The sequence below is a fragment of the Mesoplodon densirostris genome, chromosome 16 (genome assembly GCF_025265405.1).
Source record: "Mesoplodon densirostris isolate mMesDen1 chromosome 16, mMesDen1 primary haplotype, whole genome shotgun sequence".
Taxonomy (NCBI): Eukaryota; Metazoa; Chordata; class Mammalia; order Artiodactyla; family Ziphiidae; genus Mesoplodon; species Mesoplodon densirostris.
In genome coordinates this window covers 12,656,695-12,680,891 of record NC_082676.1, presented here as the reverse complement: position 1 = coordinate 12,680,891, position 24,197 = coordinate 12,656,695, and the positions used below count along the sequence as shown (strand labels likewise).

The 24,197-nt window shown below is 38.8% G+C and overlaps 1 protein-coding gene across 1 annotated transcript in view; it reads left to right on the top strand.

Moving 5' to 3' along the window:
- The window catches only part of CSE1L (chromosome segregation 1 like), a 42,592-nt gene extending 18,602 nt beyond the window's left edge, over positions 1-23,990 (top strand). The window contains exons 8-25 of the mRNA XM_060120060.1: positions 1,439-1,531; positions 3,576-3,743; positions 3,849-3,978; positions 4,807-4,872; positions 5,285-5,487; positions 5,938-6,022; positions 8,157-8,218; positions 14,292-14,428; positions 15,574-15,677; positions 17,375-17,472; positions 18,769-18,919; positions 19,065-19,273; positions 19,686-19,783; positions 19,886-19,971; positions 20,417-20,498; positions 21,796-21,942; positions 22,842-23,073; positions 23,294-23,990. Of these exons, the coding sequence (XP_059976043.1) occupies positions 1,439-1,531; positions 3,576-3,743; positions 3,849-3,978; positions 4,807-4,872; positions 5,285-5,487; positions 5,938-6,022; positions 8,157-8,218; positions 14,292-14,428; positions 15,574-15,677; positions 17,375-17,472; positions 18,769-18,919; positions 19,065-19,273; positions 19,686-19,783; positions 19,886-19,971; positions 20,417-20,498; positions 21,796-21,942; positions 22,842-23,073; positions 23,294-23,383 (2,241 nt within the window). The 3' untranslated portion in view covers positions 23,384-23,990. The remainder of the gene's footprint in view (positions 1-1,438; positions 1,532-3,575; positions 3,744-3,848; positions 3,979-4,806; positions 4,873-5,284; positions 5,488-5,937; positions 6,023-8,156; positions 8,219-14,291; positions 14,429-15,573; positions 15,678-17,374; positions 17,473-18,768; positions 18,920-19,064; positions 19,274-19,685; positions 19,784-19,885; positions 19,972-20,416; positions 20,499-21,795; positions 21,943-22,841; positions 23,074-23,293) is intronic.
- The last annotated feature ends 207 nt before the right edge of the window (positions 23,991-24,197 follow it).

The window sequence follows — 24,197 nt, the reverse complement described above, 5'->3', positions numbered from 1 at the left end:
GAGAAATGAAAATCAAAACTACAATGAGATATCACCTCACACCAGTTAGAATGGGCATCATCAGAAAATCTACAAACAACAAATGCTGGAGAGTGTGTGGAGAAAAGGGAACCCTCTTGAGATATCACCTCATACCAGTTAGAATGGGCATCATCAGAAAATCTACAAACAAATGCTGGAGAGGGTGTGGAGAAAAGGGAACCCTCGTGCACTGTTGGTGGGAATGTAAATTGATACAGCCACTATGGATGACAGTATGGAGGTTCCTTAAAAAAATAAAAATAGAATTATCATATGATCCAGCAATCCCACTACTGGGCATATACCCAGAGAAGACCATAATTCAAAAAGACACATGCACCCCAATGTTCACTGCAGCACTGTTTACAATAGCCAGGTCATGGAAGCAAAGCTTATAGCTTTTAATGGAAGCATATCTGGGAGACAAAAGGCTGAAGAAACAGACTTGGGAAGGTGTAAGAACCAGTGGCATTTGAGAGGAAACACAGCCACAATCTTTATAGCAGAAAATGCCTGATCACCCGGTTGCTACTGAGGTGGTGGCCTCCAGTCATTCTTTCTGTTCTTGAGTCATTACTTTAAGATTCAGGGCTCCAGGAATGAGAACGGAGTCTTACTGGTACAGACTCCTATACTGAGATGCAAGAGAAAGGATGTAGCCTTTTTGTTGCCTCTAGCCAGAGCCAAGTACTCGGACTTAATCTTCCCAACGTGACTGTGCTCACAGTGGTAGGGAGAGCATTCCTCAGAAGGAATAGGTAGAATGAATATGAGATGAACAGCCCCAAATGGCATACCTTCAGTGTTCAGCTAGACAGCAATTGGAGAAATTCTTAAAGGGTACCACTGGGTTTTTGTATACCTTCTTTTGAATTCTACTTCCTAGAAGTCAGGTAGAATGAGGTGATTAATAACTTGTTAGTCACGGAAGCCTGACTAGGAATAGGAAGGAGGCATAATCTTTACCCTTGGGGGATTTATCCCTCATTAAGAGGGCAGTATTGTGCCACAGGAAATCAGTAACTATATAAGACAATAAGCCTGACTTAGTGGTCATCTTACAGTAAATACAGTAGTTCAGAAAGGAAAAGGAATGTATTGGTAAGCACTGAGTTTTGTAAGGAAAGTTTTCAGTCTTAGCTGAACCTTAAAGGAATAAGTAGATTGACATTGGGACAGGAACAGGTGGCATCATTTGTGGTTGAAAGCTTACCGAGACACAGTCAGAATGGTTTACTCATCTGCCAGTCCTCGCTGGAGCAGGGAAGTCTTGTCAAAATAGGTATCCGTTGACTTAGCTGAGAAATGTGGGCTTGAGTCTGTAGGCGTGTGGAAAACATTTGGCGTGGTGAGGAAAACTTATTAAAATATAATAATTACTTCAACCAAAAGTCTCAAGTCACCATTTATTCTTTAGGATCTCCCTGAATTTTTTGAAGATAATATGGAAACTTGGATGAACAATTTTCATACCCTCTTGACATTAGATAATAAGCTTCTACAAACTGATGTAAGTATTATTGAAAATATTTCCCAAGTAGGCTTTTTTTAAAGAATTATTTGAAATATAATGTTAAATGTCAATTATATCTCAATTTTTTTTAATGTTAAAAAAATTATTTGAGTGCCCTCTGAGAACACTGGAGGGAGGATAATTGTAATGTGCAGAATTACCCTTCTTGTAGTCCTGACTTAAGTCACAATTTATAGATAAAGCTATTTATTACGTTATTGAAAGTAAGGCCTCAAGAGCATTCACATTGTGAACATTTTATGAAATAGAAAATCATTTGTCATTGAAGATACTAAGAAAACTTAAACCTCTGTAATAATAGCCTCTTGAAAAAGTCATCTACAGTGTGGGAAAGGGGACATGAAAGTTTGTAATGTGTAAAAGTTTCTGATCTGAGTTTTGTAATGTGTACTTTCAACATGTAGCACTCTGTGTTACTCATTTGCTTGTTCATTAATATGTTTATGATTTACCTCTTTCTCAACAAACAAAAAACGTAAAAAGTAAAATATTAAGAATACTTCAACACCAGGTAAAAATTACAGTTGGTGATGCAGATCTGTTTGGGTGGCGTGCAGAGGGAGAATCATTACTGTGGGTGTACAGCAAATTTTGTCTCTGAGACTTACACGCAACAAGAAGCAACCAAAAAAAAATAGAGTTCCAATAAAATAATTCCTTCAGTCCACTAGGAAGAAACCACCCCCTCAGAAAACAAAGCTTGTCTTTACACTTAAGTCTAAAGGAAGTTTTTCACATAGGATTCTTAAGGGAATTGTTTGCCCATTTAAATGTGTCATCTCACTGTGTGACATCCCTTATATTCATTCCTTGAGGAGCTGTTCTTTTATCTCTTCTCAATTTGAGTTCTTTGGCACATAATATAGCTCAAAAAGTATTTGTGGATTGCTGCTATATGTAGTAAGCATTATTATATCAGTCACTGTCATGGTTTCAGGTGGGGTTGGCAAACTTTTCCTATAAAGGTCCGGGTAGTAAATATTTTTGGCTTTGTGGGCTATATACACAACTCTGCAGTTGTAGTTGAAAGCAGGCATAGGCAATACTATAAATTGTATAAATGAAAACAAAGAATGTGTGTGGCTGGGTTTTTTTTTTTTTTTTTTTTTTTTTTTCCGGTACGTGGGCCTCTCACTGCTGTGGCCTCTCCCGTTGTGGAGCACAGGCTCCGGACGTGCAGGCTCAGCGGCCATGGCTCACAGGCCCAGCCGCTCCGCGGCATGTGGGATCCTCCTGGACCGGGGCACGAACCCGTGTCCCCTGTATCGGCAGGCGGACTCTCAACCACTGCGCCACCAGGGAAGCCCTGTGGCTGGGTTTTAATAAAACTTTACTTCAGTAATTAGGCAGCAGGTTAACCCCTGCTTTAGGTTGTTCAACATTTTATAACCAGAATATTATTTGTGAGAATGTTATAGCATTAGCTTATTGGGAAGAGAACATATTTTAATATATTTGAAATGAGAACCTTTTGGGAGATAGCAAGACTGTCTTACAAAGGAAAATGTGATATGATTTTTATTACTCAGGTTTTTGTAGGAATATATTATTTTCGATTTAATATGTAAATATTTTATAATTCAGTAACCAGAAGAAAAAGCTTTATTTATTTATTTATTTAAAATATTTATTCACACATGCACGCAGTGCCGGGTCTTAGTTGAGGCCCATGGACTTCTTGGTTGCGGCATGCACGCGGGATCTAGTTCCCCAACCGAGGATCAAACCCAGGCCCCCTGCATTGGGAGTCTTACCCACTGGACCACCAGGGAAGTCCTGAAAAGGCTTTATTTAACTTGAAAACTTTTGAGAACTGCTCTCATTGATTAATAAATACGAAGCATTTCATCTTGTATTTATTTGATAGACCAGGTGAATAAATTTACAGTGGCGTAGATGTAGTTCACAGCGCTTGGCTTTGATGTAAAATTTTTAAAGAGTTCAGGAATTACAGCTACTCTCCATGTTTATGATAGCGTTGAAGTTGTATGTTTGAGTTTTCCGTTTTCTCTTATGTGAGGATGAAGAGGAAGCAGGCTTATTGGAGCTCTTAAAATCCCAGATTTGTGATAATGCTGCACTCTATGCACAAAAATATGATGAAGAATTTCAGCAGTACCTGCCTCGTTTTGTCACAGCCATCTGGAATTTACTAGTTACAACAGGTCAAGAGGTTAAATATGACTTGGTAAGGTGATGGTGGAGACAAATAATTAAGACATCCCCTCCCCCCCCCGAAATAAATGGTTCCGTTTGCTCTTAAAAATATGCTTATTTTTGTGTTTTATTCCAGTTGGTAAGTAATGCAATTCAGTTTCTGGCTTCAGTTTGTGAGAGACCTCACTATAAGAATCTATTTGAGGACCAGAACACGCTGACAAGTATCTGTGAAAAGGTTATTGTGCCTAACATGGAATTTAGAGGTAATTGTGGCAAAGTGCAAAGCTTTTTCAGGAGATTAATTAAAAGCTTGTTTTTTTAAAAGAGGATGTTAGTATAAATTGAAGAATTTAAGAAGTCTTCTCTGTGTTGCTTTTTGTAACATATTCAGTCTAAGTTTTGTTGGATTTAGTATTTGACCAAAGCAGAAGCTATTTTTGAACCGTTGACTTGAGACAAGAAGTGACTGATGACTTTTAAATACAGAGTTGAAGCCCACCTAGTTTGTGCTTAAGGTTAAAATAGTCCTAAGAGTCTGTATTTGTACAAAATGTCTTTCTGACAGTTGGGAAGAGCAGTCATTAGATCATTCATTCAGGAACAAAATGAGGAAATAAAAGACAGTGTAACGTGGGGTTTTATTTCCTTTTCTTTTTTCATAAAACTATATGTAAAGGACAGATCTTTAATCTGATACTGTCTGTCCTACTTGTTTTGGTGTTGAAATGACTGTTTATGAAACAGTGGTGATGGTAGTTACTAGGTTGGTTGTTTAATGTCCTTGTCTGGCAGAATAACGAGGTGGCATCCCTTGGTTGGTCTCCCAACACTTCTGAAGGTTGGTGGTGAAGTCCAGTTCTGTGGACGTTCACATTAGAACAAGTGAGCCGCTCGTAGCTGTATGAATTCCCTGTTACCTGATCTCTCAGGGTAGCGTTTGCTGCTCCTGAGTAATGATTAAGAGGATATGAAGTAGTCATTTGTTGTAAAACAGGGCAATTCCACATACTCTTCTGCATACTCGATTGTAAAGGTAGAATGACTTGCCACGTCTTTCAAGAGGTGATCTGACATGTCCTCTTGCTTTGTAGCTGCTGATGAAGAAGCCTTTGAAGATAATTCTGAGGAGTATATAAGAAGAGATTTGGAAGGATCTGGTGTGTATTTTGGTTTTTAGCTGTTGGTCTCTTAGCAGGCCAGTTTTAAAGTTGCTCTCTTTCTAATGAATATGGGGAGGTGAGGGAGTCCTGATAAGTATGTCATTTCAGCTGGCTTTCATTGGAGAACTTTTCCTTCTTTAACTTGTACATGGTAAAAAGCAGCTCTTTATACGAGCTATATCAGAGTGTCAGATGTTGAATTACTTCTCTTTTTTATATACTTCTTAGTGTTTATCATACTACTATGATCTTTCAGTTTCGTTCTCATTTTACATTTGTGGGGGGAGTTTTTTTTTCATTGTTTTTATTGCTGTTAGCTCCCAGATGGCAATTCGTTTTCTTATAAACTTGGTCAGTTGGTTGTTGGTGGTTTCTTTCTCCCATAATGTATTTCCCTTTGATTTTCTAGATATTGATACTAGACGCAGGGCTGCTTGTGATCTAGTACGAGGATTATGCAAGTTTTTTGAGGGACCCGTGACAGGAATCTTCTCTGGTTATGTTAATTCCATGCTGCAGGAGTATGCAAAAAATCCATCTGTCAACTGGAAACACAAAGATGCAGCCATTTACCTGGTGACGTCTTTGGCATCGAAAGCCCAAACCCAGAAGGTGAATCCTTTCAGTATATTTTTATTTCTAAAACATAGTTGTTGGTACCACAGAAGTCAAAAAGAAGTGATATATTTCTGGTTATATAGCCTACTCTGTTAGATAATGTGTTAGTTCTGATTAGAATTCATATGGTCTCCAAAGATGGCTTTATACTGATGTATTAAGCACTTAAGTTTCTTATGGACCAAAAAATCAACAGGTGCCGTACTTGCTTCCTTAGCTGAGACTCAGTATATAAAACGTGCTAAACTTAAATTTAGCTGTTTTTAATTTAGGGAAGTTTCTTTATTATCTATTAAAATAGTCTTATTTTATATATAAGTAGTTTGTGTTTTGAAGTATTCATTTCCATCTTTAACCTGGTTTTCTAAAGCTGCCTAAATTTCCAGTGTGGTAAATAATCACAGATTTTTCATGTTATTTTACTGTTATGAATTTGTTTTTTAGCATGGAATTACACAAGCGAATGAACTTGTAAACCTGACTGAGTTCTTTGTGAATCACATTCTCCCTGATTTAAAAGCAGCTAATGGTGAGTTTTGTGAAATGTTTTTAGTACAGCTTACGCTATACCTGCAATTAAAAAAAAATACATTTATTTATTTATTAGTCTGCACCGGGTCTTAGTTGCAGCGTGCGGGATCTTTTAGTTGTGGCATGTGGGATCTAGTTCCCTCACTAGGTATCGAACTCATGTCCCCTGCATTGGGAGTGCAGAGTCTTAGCCACTGGACCACCAGAGAAGTCCCTATACCTGCAATTTTTTTTTGTATTTTTATTTTAAACTACAAAATGAGTACCGTTACAGCTCTATATCACCATGATACAGAAAATGGTGGCTCCTGTCCTTACTGCAGTTACTTTATTGGATAAAATCTCAAATGGTTGCCCCAGATTTTGCCCAGGTGAAATTAACTTTCCATGAAGAAAATGTCTCTTATGTAGAAGGAAAACAGGAACAAGTGAGACTAAATTGTCACTGTATATTTCTAGTGTACATATAATAATGCACTAGAAATTATACTTTGGTTTTTGTTTTCCTTCTCATTTAAAGAATGAACTCTTGGGGGACTTCCCTGGTGGTTCAGTGGTTAAGAATCCGCCTGCCAATGCAGGGGACACGGGTTCGAGCCCTCACCTGGGAAGATCCCACATGCCCCAGAGCAGCTAAGCCCATGTGCCACAACTACTGAGCCTGGGCTCTAGAGCCCACGAGCCACAACTACTGAAGCCTGCGTGCCGAGAGCCCATGCTCCGCAACAAGAGAAGCCACTACAATGAGAAACCCATGCACCACAACGAAGAGTAGCCCCCGCTCACTGCAACTAGAGGAAGCCCGCATGCAGCAACAAAGACCCAATGCAGCCGAAATTAATTAATTAATTAATTAAAAAAAAAAAAAAAAAAAAGAACTCTTGGGAATTCCCTGGCAGTCCTGTGGTTGGGACTCCGTGCTTCAGTGCCGGGGTTCAATCCCTGGTCAGGGAACTAAGATCCCACAAGCTACATGGCGAAAAAGAAAATAAAAATAAAATACTGGGCTGGCCAAAAAATTCGTTCGGGTTTGTCCAAAATATGTTAAGGGACGAATGAACTTATTGGCTAATCCAATAAAACTAAAAAAAAAAAAAAAAAATGAACTCTTAAAAATTGGAGTAGGGCTTCCCTGGTGGTGCAGTGGTTGAGAGTCCGCCTGTGGATGCAGGGGACTCGGGTTCGTGCCCCAGTCCGGGAGGATCCCACATGCTGTGGAGCGGCTGGGCCCATGAGCCATGGCCGCTGAGCCTGCGCGTCCGGAGCCTGTGCTCAGCAATGGGAGAGGCCACAACAGTGAGAGGCCCGCGTACTGCAAAAAAAAAAAAAAAAAAAAAAAGGAGTAAATTTAAAGTACTTGAAACTAATAAATACTAAGGATACTTCCATATGTTTACACAAATATGTTGATCAGGGCTTCCCTGGTGGCGCAGTGGTTGAGAGTCAGCCTGCCGATGCAGGGGACACGGGTTCGTGCCCCGGTCCGGGAAGATCCCACATGCCGCAGAGCGGCTGGGCCCGTGAGCCATGGTCGCTGAGCCTGCGCATCCGGAGCCTGTGCTCCACAGAGGGAGAGGCCACAGCAATGAGAAGCCCGCGTACCACAAAAAAAAAAAAAAAAAAAAAATTGTTGATCAAGAGATGTTCTTCTAAAACTTTGTGGAAAATTTAAATACACCAATAGGTAGGGATAATATTATAAAGAACTTCCATGTTACTATCATTCCGTTTCAGGAGCTTTTAACCATTGGCTGATACTTTAGGCCTTTCACTAATGTACTTCCCACCGCTAGTGCAAGCCCATCTAGAGAGTCTTGCTCTTGATTCAGAATAGCTTCAATTTTGGAAGAAGATACTATCGTTATTTCATGGTCCAAATCATTTTTGTTCAGTTACATAAGTAACACACGTTCATTTGTAGTGAAACTTAAAGGTAAGGGGGGAAAATTATTTATAAACTTACCAGTATTAATAGCTGCATAGTAGATCATTATATAATTAACTAAGCTTTAATTACTTGACATTTTGTTTACCAGAACCATGTTTTTAAAATCTGATAATGTTGTCACTAATTTGGGAGTTAACAGTCCTTAGCACTAAAATAACTGTGACTTTTTAAAAATTTTTTATAGTGAATGAATTTCCTGTTCTTAAAGCTGATGGTATCAAATACATTATGATTTTTAGGAATCAGGTAAGTAGCTTTTCATTTATATGTTATATGCCACTTAATCTCTTAAGAGTTTTATTGTATACTGGCTTCTCTTCCCTTCTGTGCAGTCATATTCGATATCCACATCTAACAAAATTAACAATAACTCCTTGAACTTAGGATGCCAGTAGAGACTGTCATACAGAGTGAAGTAAGACAGAAAAAGAAAAACAAATATTGTATATTAATGCGTAAATGTGGAATCCAGAAAAATAGTACAGATGGACCGGTTTGCAAGGCAGAAATAGAGACACAGATGTAGAAAACAAATGTATGGACACCAAGGGGGAAAGCAGGGGTTGGGTGGGTGGGATGAACTGGGAGATTGGGATTGACATACATACACTAATATGTATAAAATAGATAACTAATAAGAACCTGCTGTATAAAAAAAATAAAATTCAAAGAAGTAAAAAAAAATAAGGCTTCCCTGGTGGCGCAGTGGTTGAGAGTCTGCCTGCCAATGCAGGGGACATGGGTTCATGCCCCGGTCCGGGAGGATCCCACATGCCGCAGAGCGGCTAGGCCCGTGAGCCATGGCCGCTTAGCCCGTGCCTCCAGAGCCTGTGCTCCGCAACGGGAGAGGCCACAACAGTGAGAGGCCCGCTACTGCAAAAAAAAAAAAAAAAAATTAAAATTAAAAAAATTAAAAATTAGGATGCCAGACCATGATTAATTTTCCTCAGTTTCTCTAGAATACTGTTTTACAGTGATTTTATTAAAATTTGGGATCCAGACAAGGTCTACACGTTGCGTATGGTTGATTATGTCTCGTGTCTTCTAATAGACAACAGAGGGGTCCTCCTTCCCCTTTCTCATTCATGTCATGTTTTGGAGAAACCAGTCATTTCCCTTGCAGAGCTTCTCATCCTAGTTCTGGCTGATCGCATCCTCAGTGCTGTGATTTACCTCTTGTTCCTCTGTTCCCTGTATTTCTAAATTGGTAAATCTGGAGGCTTGATTAGATTTTATTCCTCTGGTGGGTGGGGGGTGGCGAGAGTTTGTCACTGGCATACTTTGCTTCATTTCACTAGGACACGTACAGTGTCTCATCCACTTTCAGTGATGTTAAGAGTGATCATTGACACATTTTTTAATTGAGATATAGGTAACCTAATATATTCACCATTTTTAAGTGTATAGTTGTGTGGTTTTTAGTATGTTTATTCTTTTGTACAACCAACACCACTGCCTCATAGATTATTTAATTACCAATTTGAATGGGAAAAACAGGATAGAAGTCTGTGTGTTTTTCCCCTGTGTCAGTTCAGAGTAATGAGTTTAAGTGCCTCACCAGCCTCCAGAGGACAGATGAGGGATTTTTTGACTCTCTAGTTGTTCCTTCTCTGGCCAGTAGGAGCCCCGTTACGTAGGTTCCTGTGTCCTCTTGACATACAACTTAGTAGCCTTTAACAGCGTCCCTTCTTTCATATATGACAGACTATTCCATGTTCATCGTGTACATTTCCTGCCCCAGACCTGAACTAGCCACACTTGAAGGTGGGAAATTTTATTTAGAGACCATAATCTAGGTGCTAGGGAAATTGGTTTTAGGCTTTTTCATAGGAGAGAGCCAGAAAATAAATAATACCAATATTATTACTAAAGTAATAGTGCTGAATGCTGTTTGATTTCCTTGTGTTTTTTATATCCTTCGTATATTATCCTATTAGGCATGTATAGTCAAGAAATACTATGTTTAGAGCAACTTGAAGTTATTCTTTGTGCATTTTTGCCATTAACTTGATAAATAATTAGATTCATCTGTTTGTGGGTTTTGTTTTATTTGGGGGGGCATGAGAAAGGTTTCTTCACATGCCTCCAGAGTCAGGCATGGTACCTTCAGAAAGGGCTAGCTTTCCTCCCTGTTCCTAAAAGTAACCATTTTTTACCAGGTTTTGGTTTATGTTTCCATTAGTTAATTTTGAAAATATAACCTAGTATTGTCCTAGATATATTTATGTATTTCCCCTCCTCCTACACAGAAGAGAGTATGCTAAACACGCTGTTTTTCACTTTGGTTTTTTCTCTTTTTTGGCCGTACCACGTGGTTTACAGGATCTTAGTTCCCCAACCAGGGATTGAACCCGGGCCCATGGCAGTGAAAACTTGGAGTCCTAACCACTGGACCACCAGGGAATTCTGACACCTTGCTTTTTTTCACTTAGTAAATCCTAGATGTCATTCCATGGTAGTATTTACACAGTTCCCTCTTTTTTTTTTTTTTTTTTTTTAAAATTTAAATAGCATAGTACTCTGGGTGGCTCTCCTGTGGTTTACTCAACCAGTCCCCCAAGAGGTAGATGTTCTGGGTGTTTTCTAACTTTCACTATTTTAAATAATGCTAATTATTTGAAACAATAGCTTTGTATGTGTCACATAGTGTTTTTGCCATTGTAACTTTGAGATAGATTCCTAGAAGTGACGTTACTAGATTAGAGGGTAAACTTAACATGTAATTTTGCCAGATCTTGCCAAATCTCCACAGGGGTTGTATCATGTTGCATTTTTTTAAAAAGAGATAGCGCCTATTTCCCCAAAGATGTTGGAATTTTGCCATTTGCCAAACTCACAGATGTGAAATGGTATCTTGTTGTAGTTTTACGTTGTATTTTTCTTAGATTTTGCAGGCTTACCTTGCCGCCTATTTATTTATTCTTAGTCTTTATTGGTATATAGTTGATTTACGATTGTGTGTTAAGTTTCAGGTGTACAGCAGAGTGAATCAGTTATACATATATCCATCCTTCAGATTCTTTTCCCATATAAGCCATTACAGAGTATTGAGTAGAGTTCCCTGTGCTATACAGGAGTTCCTTATTAGTTATCTGTGTTATATATAGTAGTGTGTATATGTCAGTGCCAGTATTCCAATTTATCCCCCCCACATCTTTCCATTTAAAGGGCCATTTTCATTTCTGTGAACTATCTATTCATATTTTTTGTCCATATTTCCATCTGATTGTTGGTCTTAATTTTTAGAAAACATGTAATTTCCTTCTGATTATTATTATTTTTTAATGGTAGAAGACATTATTTCATCTAACTATATATGTTCTCAGGCACGATCAATTTTATTGATTCCACTGGACCAATAAAAGCTAAAAGTCAGTCCATCAAGTACACAGAGACTCTGGATCCACCCCCTCCAGTCACTGATGGAGTCTTTTGGTCACAACCCTTTCCTTGTTAAAGCTCTTCACAACGGCTCCCCAAACATGTTCAGAATCAAAATACCCATCACATTTTTCATTTCTTGATTCATATATCTTCCAAATAGTTTGAACCCTGAATAAGAATTTGTGGATCCTGAAGTATTTAGTTTTACAACATAAATCTCCTTTATAAAACTTTATCTTCATATCATTCCCCATTTTGATCAATCACATTCAGGCTCCAGCCAACTGTAGCACTCTCGACCAGAGAAAGGAGAACAGACCCACACCTGGGGCTGCCCCTTGTGCAGGAGTACTCTGTTTCCTATGTTGGAAATACAGTGGGCATTTTTAAACCACCGATTATTCCACCATTAAGTTATCTTCTATTGTCTGTTTGAAGAGCACAACATAGAAATTTATTAACAGCCACCCCCCAGGGAAGACAGATAAATTCTATTAGTTCTATCTACTTCAGAGCTGAATACCATTTTGACAGTTAGCTGTGAAGGAGAAAGAGTGTAGCTTACATTTACTAAGTTTTTACTGTTTGTCAAGTACAGTGCTAATGCTTATGATGGAATCCCACCTCATTTGACTTATACACATTCAGTTATTGGGCCTCAGCAAAGAGAATGAAAGAGAAAAATTCCACCACCTAGTGCCTGTCAATGAGCAGACACCCCCCAGAGTGGGGAGACTCCAATCTACTCTTCCCTCAGTGAGCCTCGTCTTTTTGTTTTAATTGAGAAATAATTGACATTAATTTCAGGTATACAACATAATGATTCATATTTGTATGTATTGTGAAATGATAACAGTAAATCTAGGTAACATGTCACTATACACATTGACAGAATTTTTTTTCTGTTGATGAGAACTTCTGAGATCTGTTCTCCATATGCAGTGTAGTATTAACTGTAGTCACTGTACGTTGCATCCTCATGACTTGTTTTGTAACTGGAAGTTTTTACCTTTTGACCCCTGTCACCCATTTCACCCACTCCCTGCCTCTGGCAACCACCAATCTGTTCTCCGTAGGAGTTCGTTTTTCTGGTGTTGGTTTTTTTTTTCCTGTTTTGTTTTTTAAGGTTCCACATGTGAGATATATGGTGTTTGTCTTTCTCTATTTCATTAAGTATAATGCCCTCAAGGTCCATACATATTGTCACAAATGGCAAGATTTTCTTTTTTTGTGGCTGAGTAACATTCCATCTGTGTGTGTGTGTGTGTGTATGCATATGCATGCACGTGCGCACTCCACACTTTTCTTTATCCGTTCATCCACTGATGGACACCTAAGTTGCTTCCAAATCTTGGCCATTGTTAATGCTGCCTATGAACTTGGGGGTGTGGATATCTTTTTGAGTTAGTGTTTTTATTTCCTTTGGATAAATAACCAGAAGTGGAAGTGCTGGGCCATATGGTAACTCTATTTTGAATTTTTTGAGGGACCTCCATACTTCTTTCCATACTGGCTGCATCAATATATGTTCCCACCATCAGAGCACTGGAGTTTTCTTGTCTTTCTGAGACTAGCCATTGTAACAGGTGTGAAGTGATAACCACATTTTATTTTTTATTTGTATTTCCCTGATGATTAGTGTTGTTGAGCACCTTTTCATGTGCCTGTAGCCATCTCTGTGTCTTCTGTGGGAAAATATTCAGGGGAATTCCCTGGTGGTCCAGTGGTTAGGATTCAGCGCTTTCACTGCTGGGGCCCTGGGTTCAGTCCCTGGTCAGGGAACTAAGATCCTGCAAGCCATGTGGTGTGGCCAAAAAAAGTAAGAAAGAAAAATATTATTCAGCTCCTCTGCTGAGTTAATTGGATTGTTTTTTGCTGTTTAGTTATATAATCCTTCTGATTCTTAAGACTGTAAGTCACTTTAATTTTAGTGACACAGAAAACGAAACAGCACAGTTCATCTTACTCCCTCCAATACCTCCACCAAATTACCCTGCAGCCATCTTGTAAATTATTTTAAAAACACAAGCAGGAATAGAGAATCATTTAATGATATATAACCACCACAAATCTTAACTCCAGGCCATAATTACTTAAACCTACACACACAGTGGAGGCATCCAGGGCATGCCCTCCCCATTCCCATTCTATTCTCTTTCTCCCCAGAGATAATGAATTCAGTGTAAGTGATTATTTATGGCTTTGCACGTTTGTTTCCACAAAAATTCTATAGTATTACATAGGTTTAAGTTTTTTATTTATTTAAATGATACCGTACTATAGGTATTGGTCTATATATCTAGTTTTCTTTTGTGCTTAACATTTTTAGTAGATGTGTTAGAGTTCATTTTTAATAGCTGTGTAGTATTCTATCATAAGAGTATGCCACAGTTTATTTCCTGTGGATGATTCTTCAGTTTCTTGGTTTATACTTTTTATGTGTCTTTGACAGGTATCTACCAGGGTTACATGCAACCTTGTGAAGCTGTTCTGTTTTAAAGACTAAAGGATACGCTAAAGTTTTAGAGGTTTTTAGTGAAGATTAGTATGCTTATGTTTATGCCATCTCCCCCCCCCCCCCCCGCTTTTTAAGAGGAGAAAATGAGGCACAAAGAGCGTGAATGACTTTTCTAAGAAATACCTGCTAGTGAAAAGTATGGTTCTAAGATTAATGAAATCTCTGCTTCTCCATGGTACTATTATTTTACCCTAACTATAGTTTTATGCTCAGAGAAAGAGAATTGGAAAAGTGAGTGTGAGTTTGAACCATTATGTGAAGGTAGAAGTTTTGATTTTTTTCACCTGTATCATCTCCATTGTAATAGTGGCTGAAAAAAAACACACTTTTTAGAATCAGCAAGTCACTCTCTTACAGCTGTCTTTTACTCAAGGTAGTATCAGTGAGTTACAGCATGTATATTGTTGTTTTTTTCAGGTACCAAAAGAGCATCTTTTAGTCTCTATTCCTCTCTTAATTAATCATCTTCAAGCTGAAAGTATTGTTGTTCATACTTACGCAGCACATGCTCTCGAGAGACTGTTTACTATGAGGGGGCCTAACAATGCCGCTCTGTAAGTATTTGATGCAGTATATGTTTTCATCTCGGGGTGAAGATCATTCTGTACTGGTCAGAGATATCTCAGTATATTCATAATTTCATTAGTAGTTAGAAAAATAAATGTGTATATTTTACTCATTTATACTCTGCCTCATTCCAAAAGAATTTGAGACTGCATGCCAGAGTAGACACATTATGACAATAAAGTTAAATGGAGGAAATCGGAGCAAAGGAAACTGGGGTGTGAGGTTAATAAACAAGTGTGTCAGAGGATCCTGTACAGTAGTTAAAGAAACTTGTGGATTTTATGTGGAGCCCTCTAGCGGCCAAGGCAGAGAGAAACTTGGTGAGCTAAAATGTCCATGATGTCCATGAGATTAAAATTAAAAGTTATTCAGAAGGCACCTCAGAAGTGGGCCTTTGTTAAGGGAATACTGTGTAGTAGCCCTGTTCATAGCAACATCATGCAACAGAGTTATTTTCACCTGGCTGTTTCTGTGACCTTATTTAGTGCTGAGACATGACACAGCTGAGTGGAAGTAATTCTCTAGGGTCCAAGGCAGTAGCTGTTGTGGCCTGATCCAAGGATAAAATGCAGAGGATTGGGTGGTCTGCATGTCTGTCAGGCCTTTTCTTCAACAGTGTTATTTCTTGAAACTGAGCTTTGGGTAAGAGATGGAAAACATTCTAGGTTCTTTTCTTCATCAAGAACTTGAAGTACAGATATGCTCAGTGGCCAATTAAGGGTTGAAAGGTTACCCTTAAGGCGAGTTGAGCCAGTACCTGTCTTCAGGCCCAGAATTTATGCAGAAAACAGTTCCGAACTTGCTCCACCTCCAGGAAAGCTAGCTGACTGAGAGTCCGGGCTCTGTTCTCGATGGTGACAGATGTGAACCAGGGATGACCTCAACACAGCCGTAGACAATGTTGGGTTTGCCTGGTTTGGGGTTTAATTGTGTTTGGTCCCAGATATGTCTTCTTAGGAACTTAACATGAGCACTTATAAAAGCAATATTTTCCTAAGCTGTCTGCCGACTGTCAGTGGTGGGAGATGGCTCACTTTTATGCCAAGAAGTGTGATTTAGTAGTTGCAAAGGGTGTTCCAAAGCAACAAGCTCAAGAGTTGGTAGTGACTGAAAGCTGTTTTTTCATCTATAGCTTTACAGCTGCAGAAATCGCACCGTTTGTTGAGATTCTGCTAACAAACCTTTTCAAAGCTCTCACACTTCCTGGCTCTTCAGAAAATGAATATATTATGAAAGGTAGGCCGTTTCCCTGGTGTACAGACTATAAGTATCTAATCTCAGACTATAGGGGTGGTAAACACTCTGAGTTGTACTTCAGGTTATGTAGACTATGAACCAGATACTGTTTGTCAAGCATTAGGTAGGTTTAGATATTTTAAAATGAAAAATAGTTCAGTTTGTTGGTGTTTTCAGAAAAAAAATTTTACCCTAACTTGCTATAGAACTCCTCTTACTAAAGAAAAGGTAGCAAACTCCTTTTTTCTTCTCTTAGGTTGAAATTCTTGAGAGCAAAGATGAGCTTAGACATTTATTGACGGCATGTTCTGCTAGGTCTTGGTGTGAAACCTGGGTGTATTTGATAGACCCCGCACAGATCCTGCCTTCATAGAAATACTGCCAAGGACACAGGCAGCTGTTAACAATCTGCCGGGTGCTCCATTAGGAGAGTGTCTTGGGAACAGCTCTGGGATAATCTTAGTCTTACTTGCGGTTGCATTCCAAGAGTCTAGCATGGTGGATGACTCATAGGAAATGGCTTTTTAAAGAAACTGTTCCCAATGCCTCTGGCTTGGTCAGGACCCGTGTGTGTGTGTGTGTGTGTGTGTGTGTGTGTGTGTGTGTGTGTGTGTGTGTGTGTGTGTGTGTGTGTGTGTGTGTGTGTGTGTGTGTGTGTGTGTGTGTGTGTGTGTGTGTGTGTGTGTGTGTGTGTGTGTGTGTGTGTGTGTGTGTGTGTGTGTGTGTGTGTTTTCAGCACTGTATTTTGTTGAATGTCCATTTCTGTGAGGTTGCTGACTGGTCCGTGGTCATCACTGCTGTGCTCCTAGGGTTTGCAGGAGCGCCCAGTATGTAACAGCTTCCCCGTAAATACTGTTGTGTGAATGAATGTGAGGATTCTGTGCCAGCCCAGAGGAGGGGCGCTGATCCATCCTGTAACCCTCAGCTTTCTCTAGCAAGTGATATCTAAGCTGAGGTGCAGGATAGGTAGCAGTTAGCTACTTGGAGGGTGAGTCTTTGGCATCACTGCAAAGTTTAGGAGGCAGGAAAGGATACCTTTCTATCCTGTGTGCCTAGCATATAGTAGGCGCTCTACTTAGTAAACATCTATTCTGTTTGTGCAAAAGTAGCCATCTTTTTTTTTTAGCTTAATAATGTATTTCTCTCCTCTGCCCAATGTTTTTAGATGTCTGTTAAAGAGCAGTTAATTCTGTACTATGGGCCTTCCATAGCTTTATGTGTATTTTTGGATTTTTCTCAGGCTCCTAGTCTCTCTTTTGGGGGGAGATGGGCAAGTGGCCTTTTCTTTCAGCTTCTGGTAGGCTGTGATCATACTTCCAATAGGCTAGAGGTAAAATTTCATGCCACTGATTTCTAAGTAAAGGAGACTCAAAACAGACTCCCTTCCACCTGCTGCTCCCCCGTGTCCATCCACTACTTCACCTGCCTCCTCTTTGTCTGCTTCTTTAGCCACTTCATATTTTTTATTGTCCCTTAAGCCTTCTGGAAATAACACTTCTCAGCTAAATTTTGTTGCCAATTGTTGGCCTAATTTTAAAAGGGAGGGAAATTTAGATTATTTTTAAATGTAGAGAGCTATCTGGGGGTTTTAGTTTTTAAGATTTTAGTTTATGAATCAGTGGACTTTTTTCTCCCACTAATCACTGTTTTATTCTGAAGTTTAACTAAACTGTTTTTGCTCTTTTCATATTTTACAGCTATCATGAGAAGTTTTTCCCTCCTACAAGAAGCCATAATCCCCTACATCCCTACTCTCATCACCCAGCTTACACAGAAGCTATTAGCTGTTAGTAAGGTAACAGAACCAGTTTTGAAAGTGCAGTTGCTTTTTAACCTAAATGCTCCAAACTCTTTTGAGCCTCAGAACTCCCTGGCAGTCGGTCGGACAGGGAGAGCTCTGTGACTTCTTCCCGACCAGCAGTTAATGTGTGATTCTGAAAGTGTGGGGTGACAGAGATGGGAGCCTTGGCAGCACTCTCCTTTAAGTGTAAGCTCAGAGACTTTAAAACATTTTATTCTCGCTTTAAAAAGTAACGGGTTCATTGAAGAGAATTGAGAAAGTACAAACAATCTGAAATGATCTTAGATGGAAGAAGAAGTAGGCTTTGCCCCAAATGGACACAAAAGAAGCTATTCAGACTAATATAAAATGATGACTGAAGTCCTTGTGTCTGTTCTTCCTGACTCATTTCCCCCAAAATAAAATTCACTCACTCTTTGGTCAAAGATTTTAGATATTTTGATCCATATTTAAATCTTAATACCAAGTTTTAGAAAATAAAAAAAATCAGTTTAAGGCCAGTAAAATTCCCTTGTAGACACTTATTCTTAATTACTCTAATGATAAGGAGATGAAGTCACAGGAAGTATTAGAGAGACTTTGAGAATGGTGATCCTATTTCCACCGAATTCTGGGTAAGGGCCTTGGGCCTGCTTGGGTTTTGGGGAATTGAGAGAAAAGAGACGTAGGGCCTCTCCACTTTCACCTGCCCGTGTACATACACACTCATCTTCTGAGTTCATCAGCTTCATATGGTAGCCTTCCAAGAAGGATTTTGTGTGAAAAAGAAAACTGAAAATGATATGAAGGATTGTCACTGTGCAGATACAGACATGCTGAGGCCCACAGAGGTTAAGGTTTTCCTGAGGTCCCACACACGGCTAGTGGCAGAGTCAGGCCTTTTATGTCCCTGCTCCTTTCTCCCACCGCTGTTTACAGTGACGGCTCTAGGAGAGCACACAGGTTTAAGAAAGCTCCTTGCAAGTTCCGGGAGCTCGGGCTTACATAGTCACCTCCCCATGATTCGGAAGTGTTTTTTCATAAGTAGACTTCTGCTCGTTAAAAAAAAAAAAAAAAAAATCCGAACAGGTATTAGTATTACTTCATTTTCTGAATTTTAAAGTCACTGTAAAATTTTAACATATATGCAGGCTTTTTAGTGTAATTTGTGAGGGTTTTTTTATCTTGATTTTTTTTTTAAGTGGCATCTCTTTTAATGTGCTTTTAGTAAGGTTAAATGTGTTTTAGGTTATTTTTAATATAGTCAATTGGATTATTAGAGTCATAAGCTTTTTTTTTTTTTAATTTCAGAACCCAAGCAAACCTCACTTTAATCACTATATGTTTGAAGCAATATGTTTATCCATAAGAATAACTTGCAAGGCTAACCCTGCTGCTGTTGTAAATTTTGAGGAGGCTTTGTTTCTGGTGTTCACTGAGATTTTACAAAATGATGTACAAGGTAAGTAAAAGCAAGTTGTTTTCTTTCTGGTTGAATAAAATTGTTCGGGTGACTGTACAATGCGGTCTGCCTAAGGGATACCTGCCTTTTACGTCAGAGCCATCAATCCTGAAGCTGACAGCTCTGTTTGTACTTTTATCAACAGAATTTATTCCGTATGTCTTTCAAGTGATGTCCTTGCTTCTGGAAACACACAAGAATGACATCCCATCTTCCTATATGGCCTTATTTCCTCATCTCCTTCAGCCAGTGCTTTGGGAAAGAACAGGAAACATTCCTGCTCTAGTGAGGCTTCTCCAAGCATTCTTAGAACGAGGTTCAAACACAATAGCAAATGCTGCTGCTGACAAAATTGTGAGTCAGATTTTGATGTAACTGTAATTTTCTAAGGTAACTGAGAGAAACTAGGGATGGCAGATTCTTTAATTTAAACTTCTTTTAAATTTCTTAAACTTAATAAAAAGGAAATTAGAAAATGTAACAGAACTAACTAGTAGAAAACATTAATGTATTTTATTAGAACTAGGTATCCTTTAGTTATATTTATCTCTGGTGGAAACTAAAAGAATAAGAGCCAAATAGGTTAATTTCAGGAACTTTAAAGCCTTATTGTGGTGGGGTGTTTTTTTTTCCTCTACACTTCAGAAGTAAGAAAAAGAGAAAAAGGGTTAGATTACGATAGCATGCACCCTTTTCCAAAATATACCACCTGTTTAACTTTTGGATCAATTAATCCTTGCTTAACTAATTATTTAATTTGTTGTAGCCTGGCTTATTAGGTGTCTTCCAGAAGCTGATTGCATCCAAAGCCAATGACCACCAAGGTTTTTATCTTCTAAATAGTATAATAGAGCACATGCCTCCGTGAGTATGAATATAACCTCATTGTACATTTAATTGAGGATTCTGTTAAGTACTCAGAAAAATGCTAAATTTATATTGTTGCTTTTTTATTCACTTCTTTAGTGAGTCAGTTGACCAATACAGGAAGCAAATCTTCATTCTACTATTCCAAAGACTTCAGAATTCCAAAACAACAAAGTTTATCAAGAGTAAGTAAAATCATTTTGGTGTTCCTACAGAAATAATGAAGGAAAGAGGCTAAAAACCCTTAGACTTTATTTGTACATATAAACCTTTTAACAGTTATAAATTTTATATATAAAATATTTTAAGATGCTCGTATTCTTCAAGCACTAAATCAGTTTCAGTATATTGTGTTCCAGAGGTTAGTTTGTAAGTTTAAACATCAAAACATTTTTAATAGAAATATGATAAAGAAATATAAATCAGAGACTGTATGTAAAGCCTTTTTATGACTGTACTATAAAGGCAGCGATTCTATATGTTAAATTGTATTAAAAGGCCAGTATTGATGCCAAAGTTAGTCATTGGGTTTTAATGATTTGTGAGTATTTCATTTGGCAGACTTTCACTAAGTCACTTATTTAATGCAGTGAGTCCTCTGTATTGATACTCCGCACTTCCTTTCAACAGGTTTCTTAGTCTTTATTAATTTGTACTGCATAAAATACGGGGCGCTGGCACTACAAGAAATATTTGACGGTATACAACCAAAGTAAGTCTGTTTTCATTATTTATTATCCTGTTTTTAAAAGCAAAACATTTGACCTCTTAGTCTCTGTTTTATAGATGACTTTATAGTTCTTGATGCACAGTGATAGTTATCTTTGTGGTTTCCAAAATATTCTTGGGGGGTTGGGTTGTAAAGAAGGAAATACCTGCAAACATTTTCCTAATTCCCAAAGGTCTCCCCCCGTCCCCACCCCCTGCCCCATCCCCCGGCATTCCCTACAGCCAGTGTTCTATGTTGTGTTAGACAGCTGGCATTGTCTGCAGGAGCCTGCCTCTGTTAGGGCCAACTGTGATTTTTCAAATGAGAATAGTTTGGGTCAGTGAAATTTTGCTTTTGACTTAGTATATATGCATAAGAATGTGGTTAGGCAGCATTTCCCATGTAGTAGGGAAAGGAAGGATGGAAGGGAATGATAGAGGACAACTCCCTGGAGAAAAACTTTCCGCATCTGTATTGTACCAAAAATAATTCCAGATTGACTGCGACGTAAAAAAAAATGAATTAACCTGAAAAAGACCAGAAAATACGCTTTTCGAGCTATAGGAAATGGTGAGGAAATCAGCAGTTTCACTCAGTGCTGGTGGTGCCTAAGTTGGTATGGCCTTTCTGTAGAGCAAAAAATATGCACTTGTTACCTAGAGCATCAAAATGTCCATGCTCTTTGATACCTACTATTTCCACTTGAAAGAATTTAATAAAACAAATTCTTAATAAAATAATGAGTATAAATTGAGAATTTTACACCATTTAGAATTATAAAAAACTTTACTTCTAGGATGTTTGCAACAACATTCATAGGCCAAATCATTTTTTTAAATACAGCCATTACCATTTACATACTTCAAGGTACGTAAGCATAGAAAGTTGGGAAGCTTATAATCCAAAAATGTTAAAACCAGTTAATGCTGGATGGTGGGGTGATGGTAATTTTTTTTCTTCTTATCTGTTTTCTGATTTCTAATTTTTCAAAGATTTCATGAGTAATTTGTAAAAACATGCAAGACCAAAAAAATGGCTATAAAGATTTTCCTTGAGCCTAGGCTTAAGGTAGTATTCACAAAAGATGATGGCAGCTGGTCACAGAGCAGAGGTTTGATGTTTTTGTTTTGTCATTTTTAGGTCTCTCCCATTCAGTTGACCAAAATTCACAGCCTTATTTTGTATTTTATTATATTCATAAGGAGTCACTGAGCATAAATAATGTAAGCATGTCACTGTTAAATTAGACTATAGTGGTATAATGAAATATTGAATGAATTTATTTTGCATTGATTCATAGGATGTTTGGAATGGTTTTGGAAAAAGTCATTATTCCTGAAATTCAGAAAGTATCTGGAAATGTAGAGAAAAAGATTTGTGCGGTTGGCATAACCAAATTACTAACAGAATGTCCCCCAATGATGGATACAGAGTATACCAAGCTATGGTAAGTACTCCATTCTAAAGTTTTTTGGAAATTAGTTTCTTTTCCCTATGACTACAAAGTTAACCAAGCTTATTACCTTGGGAGCCAAGAGAATTTGGTTCTGACCTCATCCTCCCCGCTAGCAACCATGAGATCCAAGACATGACTTGTGGGTTCTTCTGAGCCTACCTAGAAAGATCTTGTTTCCTGATTAACTTTTTTTTTTCTTTTGGCCACTGTACAGCATGTGAGATCCTAGTTTCCCCAACCAGGGATCAAACCCATGCCCCTAGCACTGGAAGTGCAGAGTCTTAACCACTGGACCTCCAGGGAAGTCCCGTGATTAACTTTTCTTTGTAGGGGAATTCATGGACCCCTTTGAAAGGCCTGGTGAAAGTCCATGGTTTAGGTGATCATTAAGACTTTTATGACAGTCACTCGATTAAACCGGCCCTAAGTCCTTAAGAGGAGAAACTGAATAGGCCAAGAGAAGATTTTTGTGCTTGTGCTTGATGTCTAGGTCGATGTGCAGACCTAGCTTTTCTTGACCTTTTGCCTCTTTCACTCAGGTAGCCTTCCATCAAGTGACGTGACATACTTGAAGCTTCATTTCTTCTGACTAACTTAGAAGCATTGGATCGCCTTGGTTTGGCTTGATGCCATGTGGCCTTCTAATTAGCCAGGCCCGGGTCACACAAGCCAGCTTTGGCAGCTATGGGGAAAGAGACATTGGGGTGCTATGGCCTAAAGAATTGAATGGTTTCTGGTTAGGCATAAGCACCGTGTCATTCGTAATTTCAAAGGTCCCTTGTTACCCTGGAGACTGAGAGTCCACGGTTCTGTGTCTCTGAGGAGGTTGCTCCTTACTGTTGAAATCTTCAAAGCAGTTACTTCAGTCTTTTTGTCATCTTCCAATCCAGGACTCCTTTATTACAGTCTCTGATTGGCCTATTTGAGTTACCTGAAGACAATACTATTCCTGATGAAGAACATTTTATTGACATAGAAGATACACCAGGATACCAGACTGCCTTCTCACAGTTGGCATTCGCTGGGAAAAAAGAGCACGATCCTGTAGGTCAAATGGTGAACAACCCCAGAATCCACCTGGCACAGTCACTTCACAAGTTGTCTACTGCCTGTCCAGGAAGGGTAAGTGTCTTTCTTGTCAAAGAACTCTGTCATTCGTCTTCCCATTTTTGAAGGCATGAAAGCAGTTGAGTTACTTGGGGATCCCTTAAACAATTTTTGGTGATGGACTGCCCTATCAGAGCTGTGGCAGCTCCCCCGTAGAGGGGCGGGAGGTGTGGGGGCGTTGTGTTTGTACGTTGGGGTCTCTAGCAGCTGTATGTGTGCTTCCCATCTTCTGTAGGTTCCCTCAATGGTGAGCACCAGCCTCAACGCAGAAGCGCTCCAGTATCTCCAAGGATACCTTCAGGCGGCTAGTGTGACACTGCTCTGACCTGTGTTTGTTTGACTTGGCTTTAGTCCAGGGTGGTTTCTGAGGACATCGTGGAGACGTCTGAGCACAGCTGTGTTAAAACAAAGCAAGTGTTCCTTCTGAACTTGTCTGTTCAATGTTGCTTGAAGCTGAACCTTGAGAAAATTAGGTGGTTTGTGTGATCACAAATATAAGTGGGTGACTTTTTCAGTTTGCAGCTACAAAGACAAGTTTTACTAGCTTAGTGTGTGACATTGATTTGAGCATTTGCACAGTTTTGATAATTCTAAAATTTGACAGACACTTAACTGTGGAGATTTTTTTTCTGTTACTAAATCCTTTTGTTTTGAGGCTGTTCGTATTTCTCTTGTCCTTTGTGTTTTTGTCTGTTTCCTTAAGCTTTTATTGGAAATGTCAGTAAGCAAAGAAATCACTTATGTAACTTGCCAAGAAATGCACATTTCATAGTTTTAAATCTGTAATCAGCAATAAAAAAAGAAGAGCCCTAAAATATGTATCTAAGAACATCTTAAGGACAGGCTTTTGGTGCTGATATTTTTATAATGAAGAATTTAATTTTTCCTCTCCTCCTGGACTCCATAAAATCCTAATTTCTAAATAACTCAAACTCAGGTTACTTAGTCTTTTTTACAAGGGAAAGGGAACAATTACTGCAGACTTGGGGCTCATCTGTTAGAACTTTCTAGCTAGACCAGTTCCTGGGTGGCAGCGTGAACTTTAGGTAGATGGTTTCCTCTGTGAATTGGAAAAGAAATGCTCTGCCTGGCTTCACGAGGCTGTTGGGGCTGCTGTAGACAGTGCAGCTGTTTGCTCT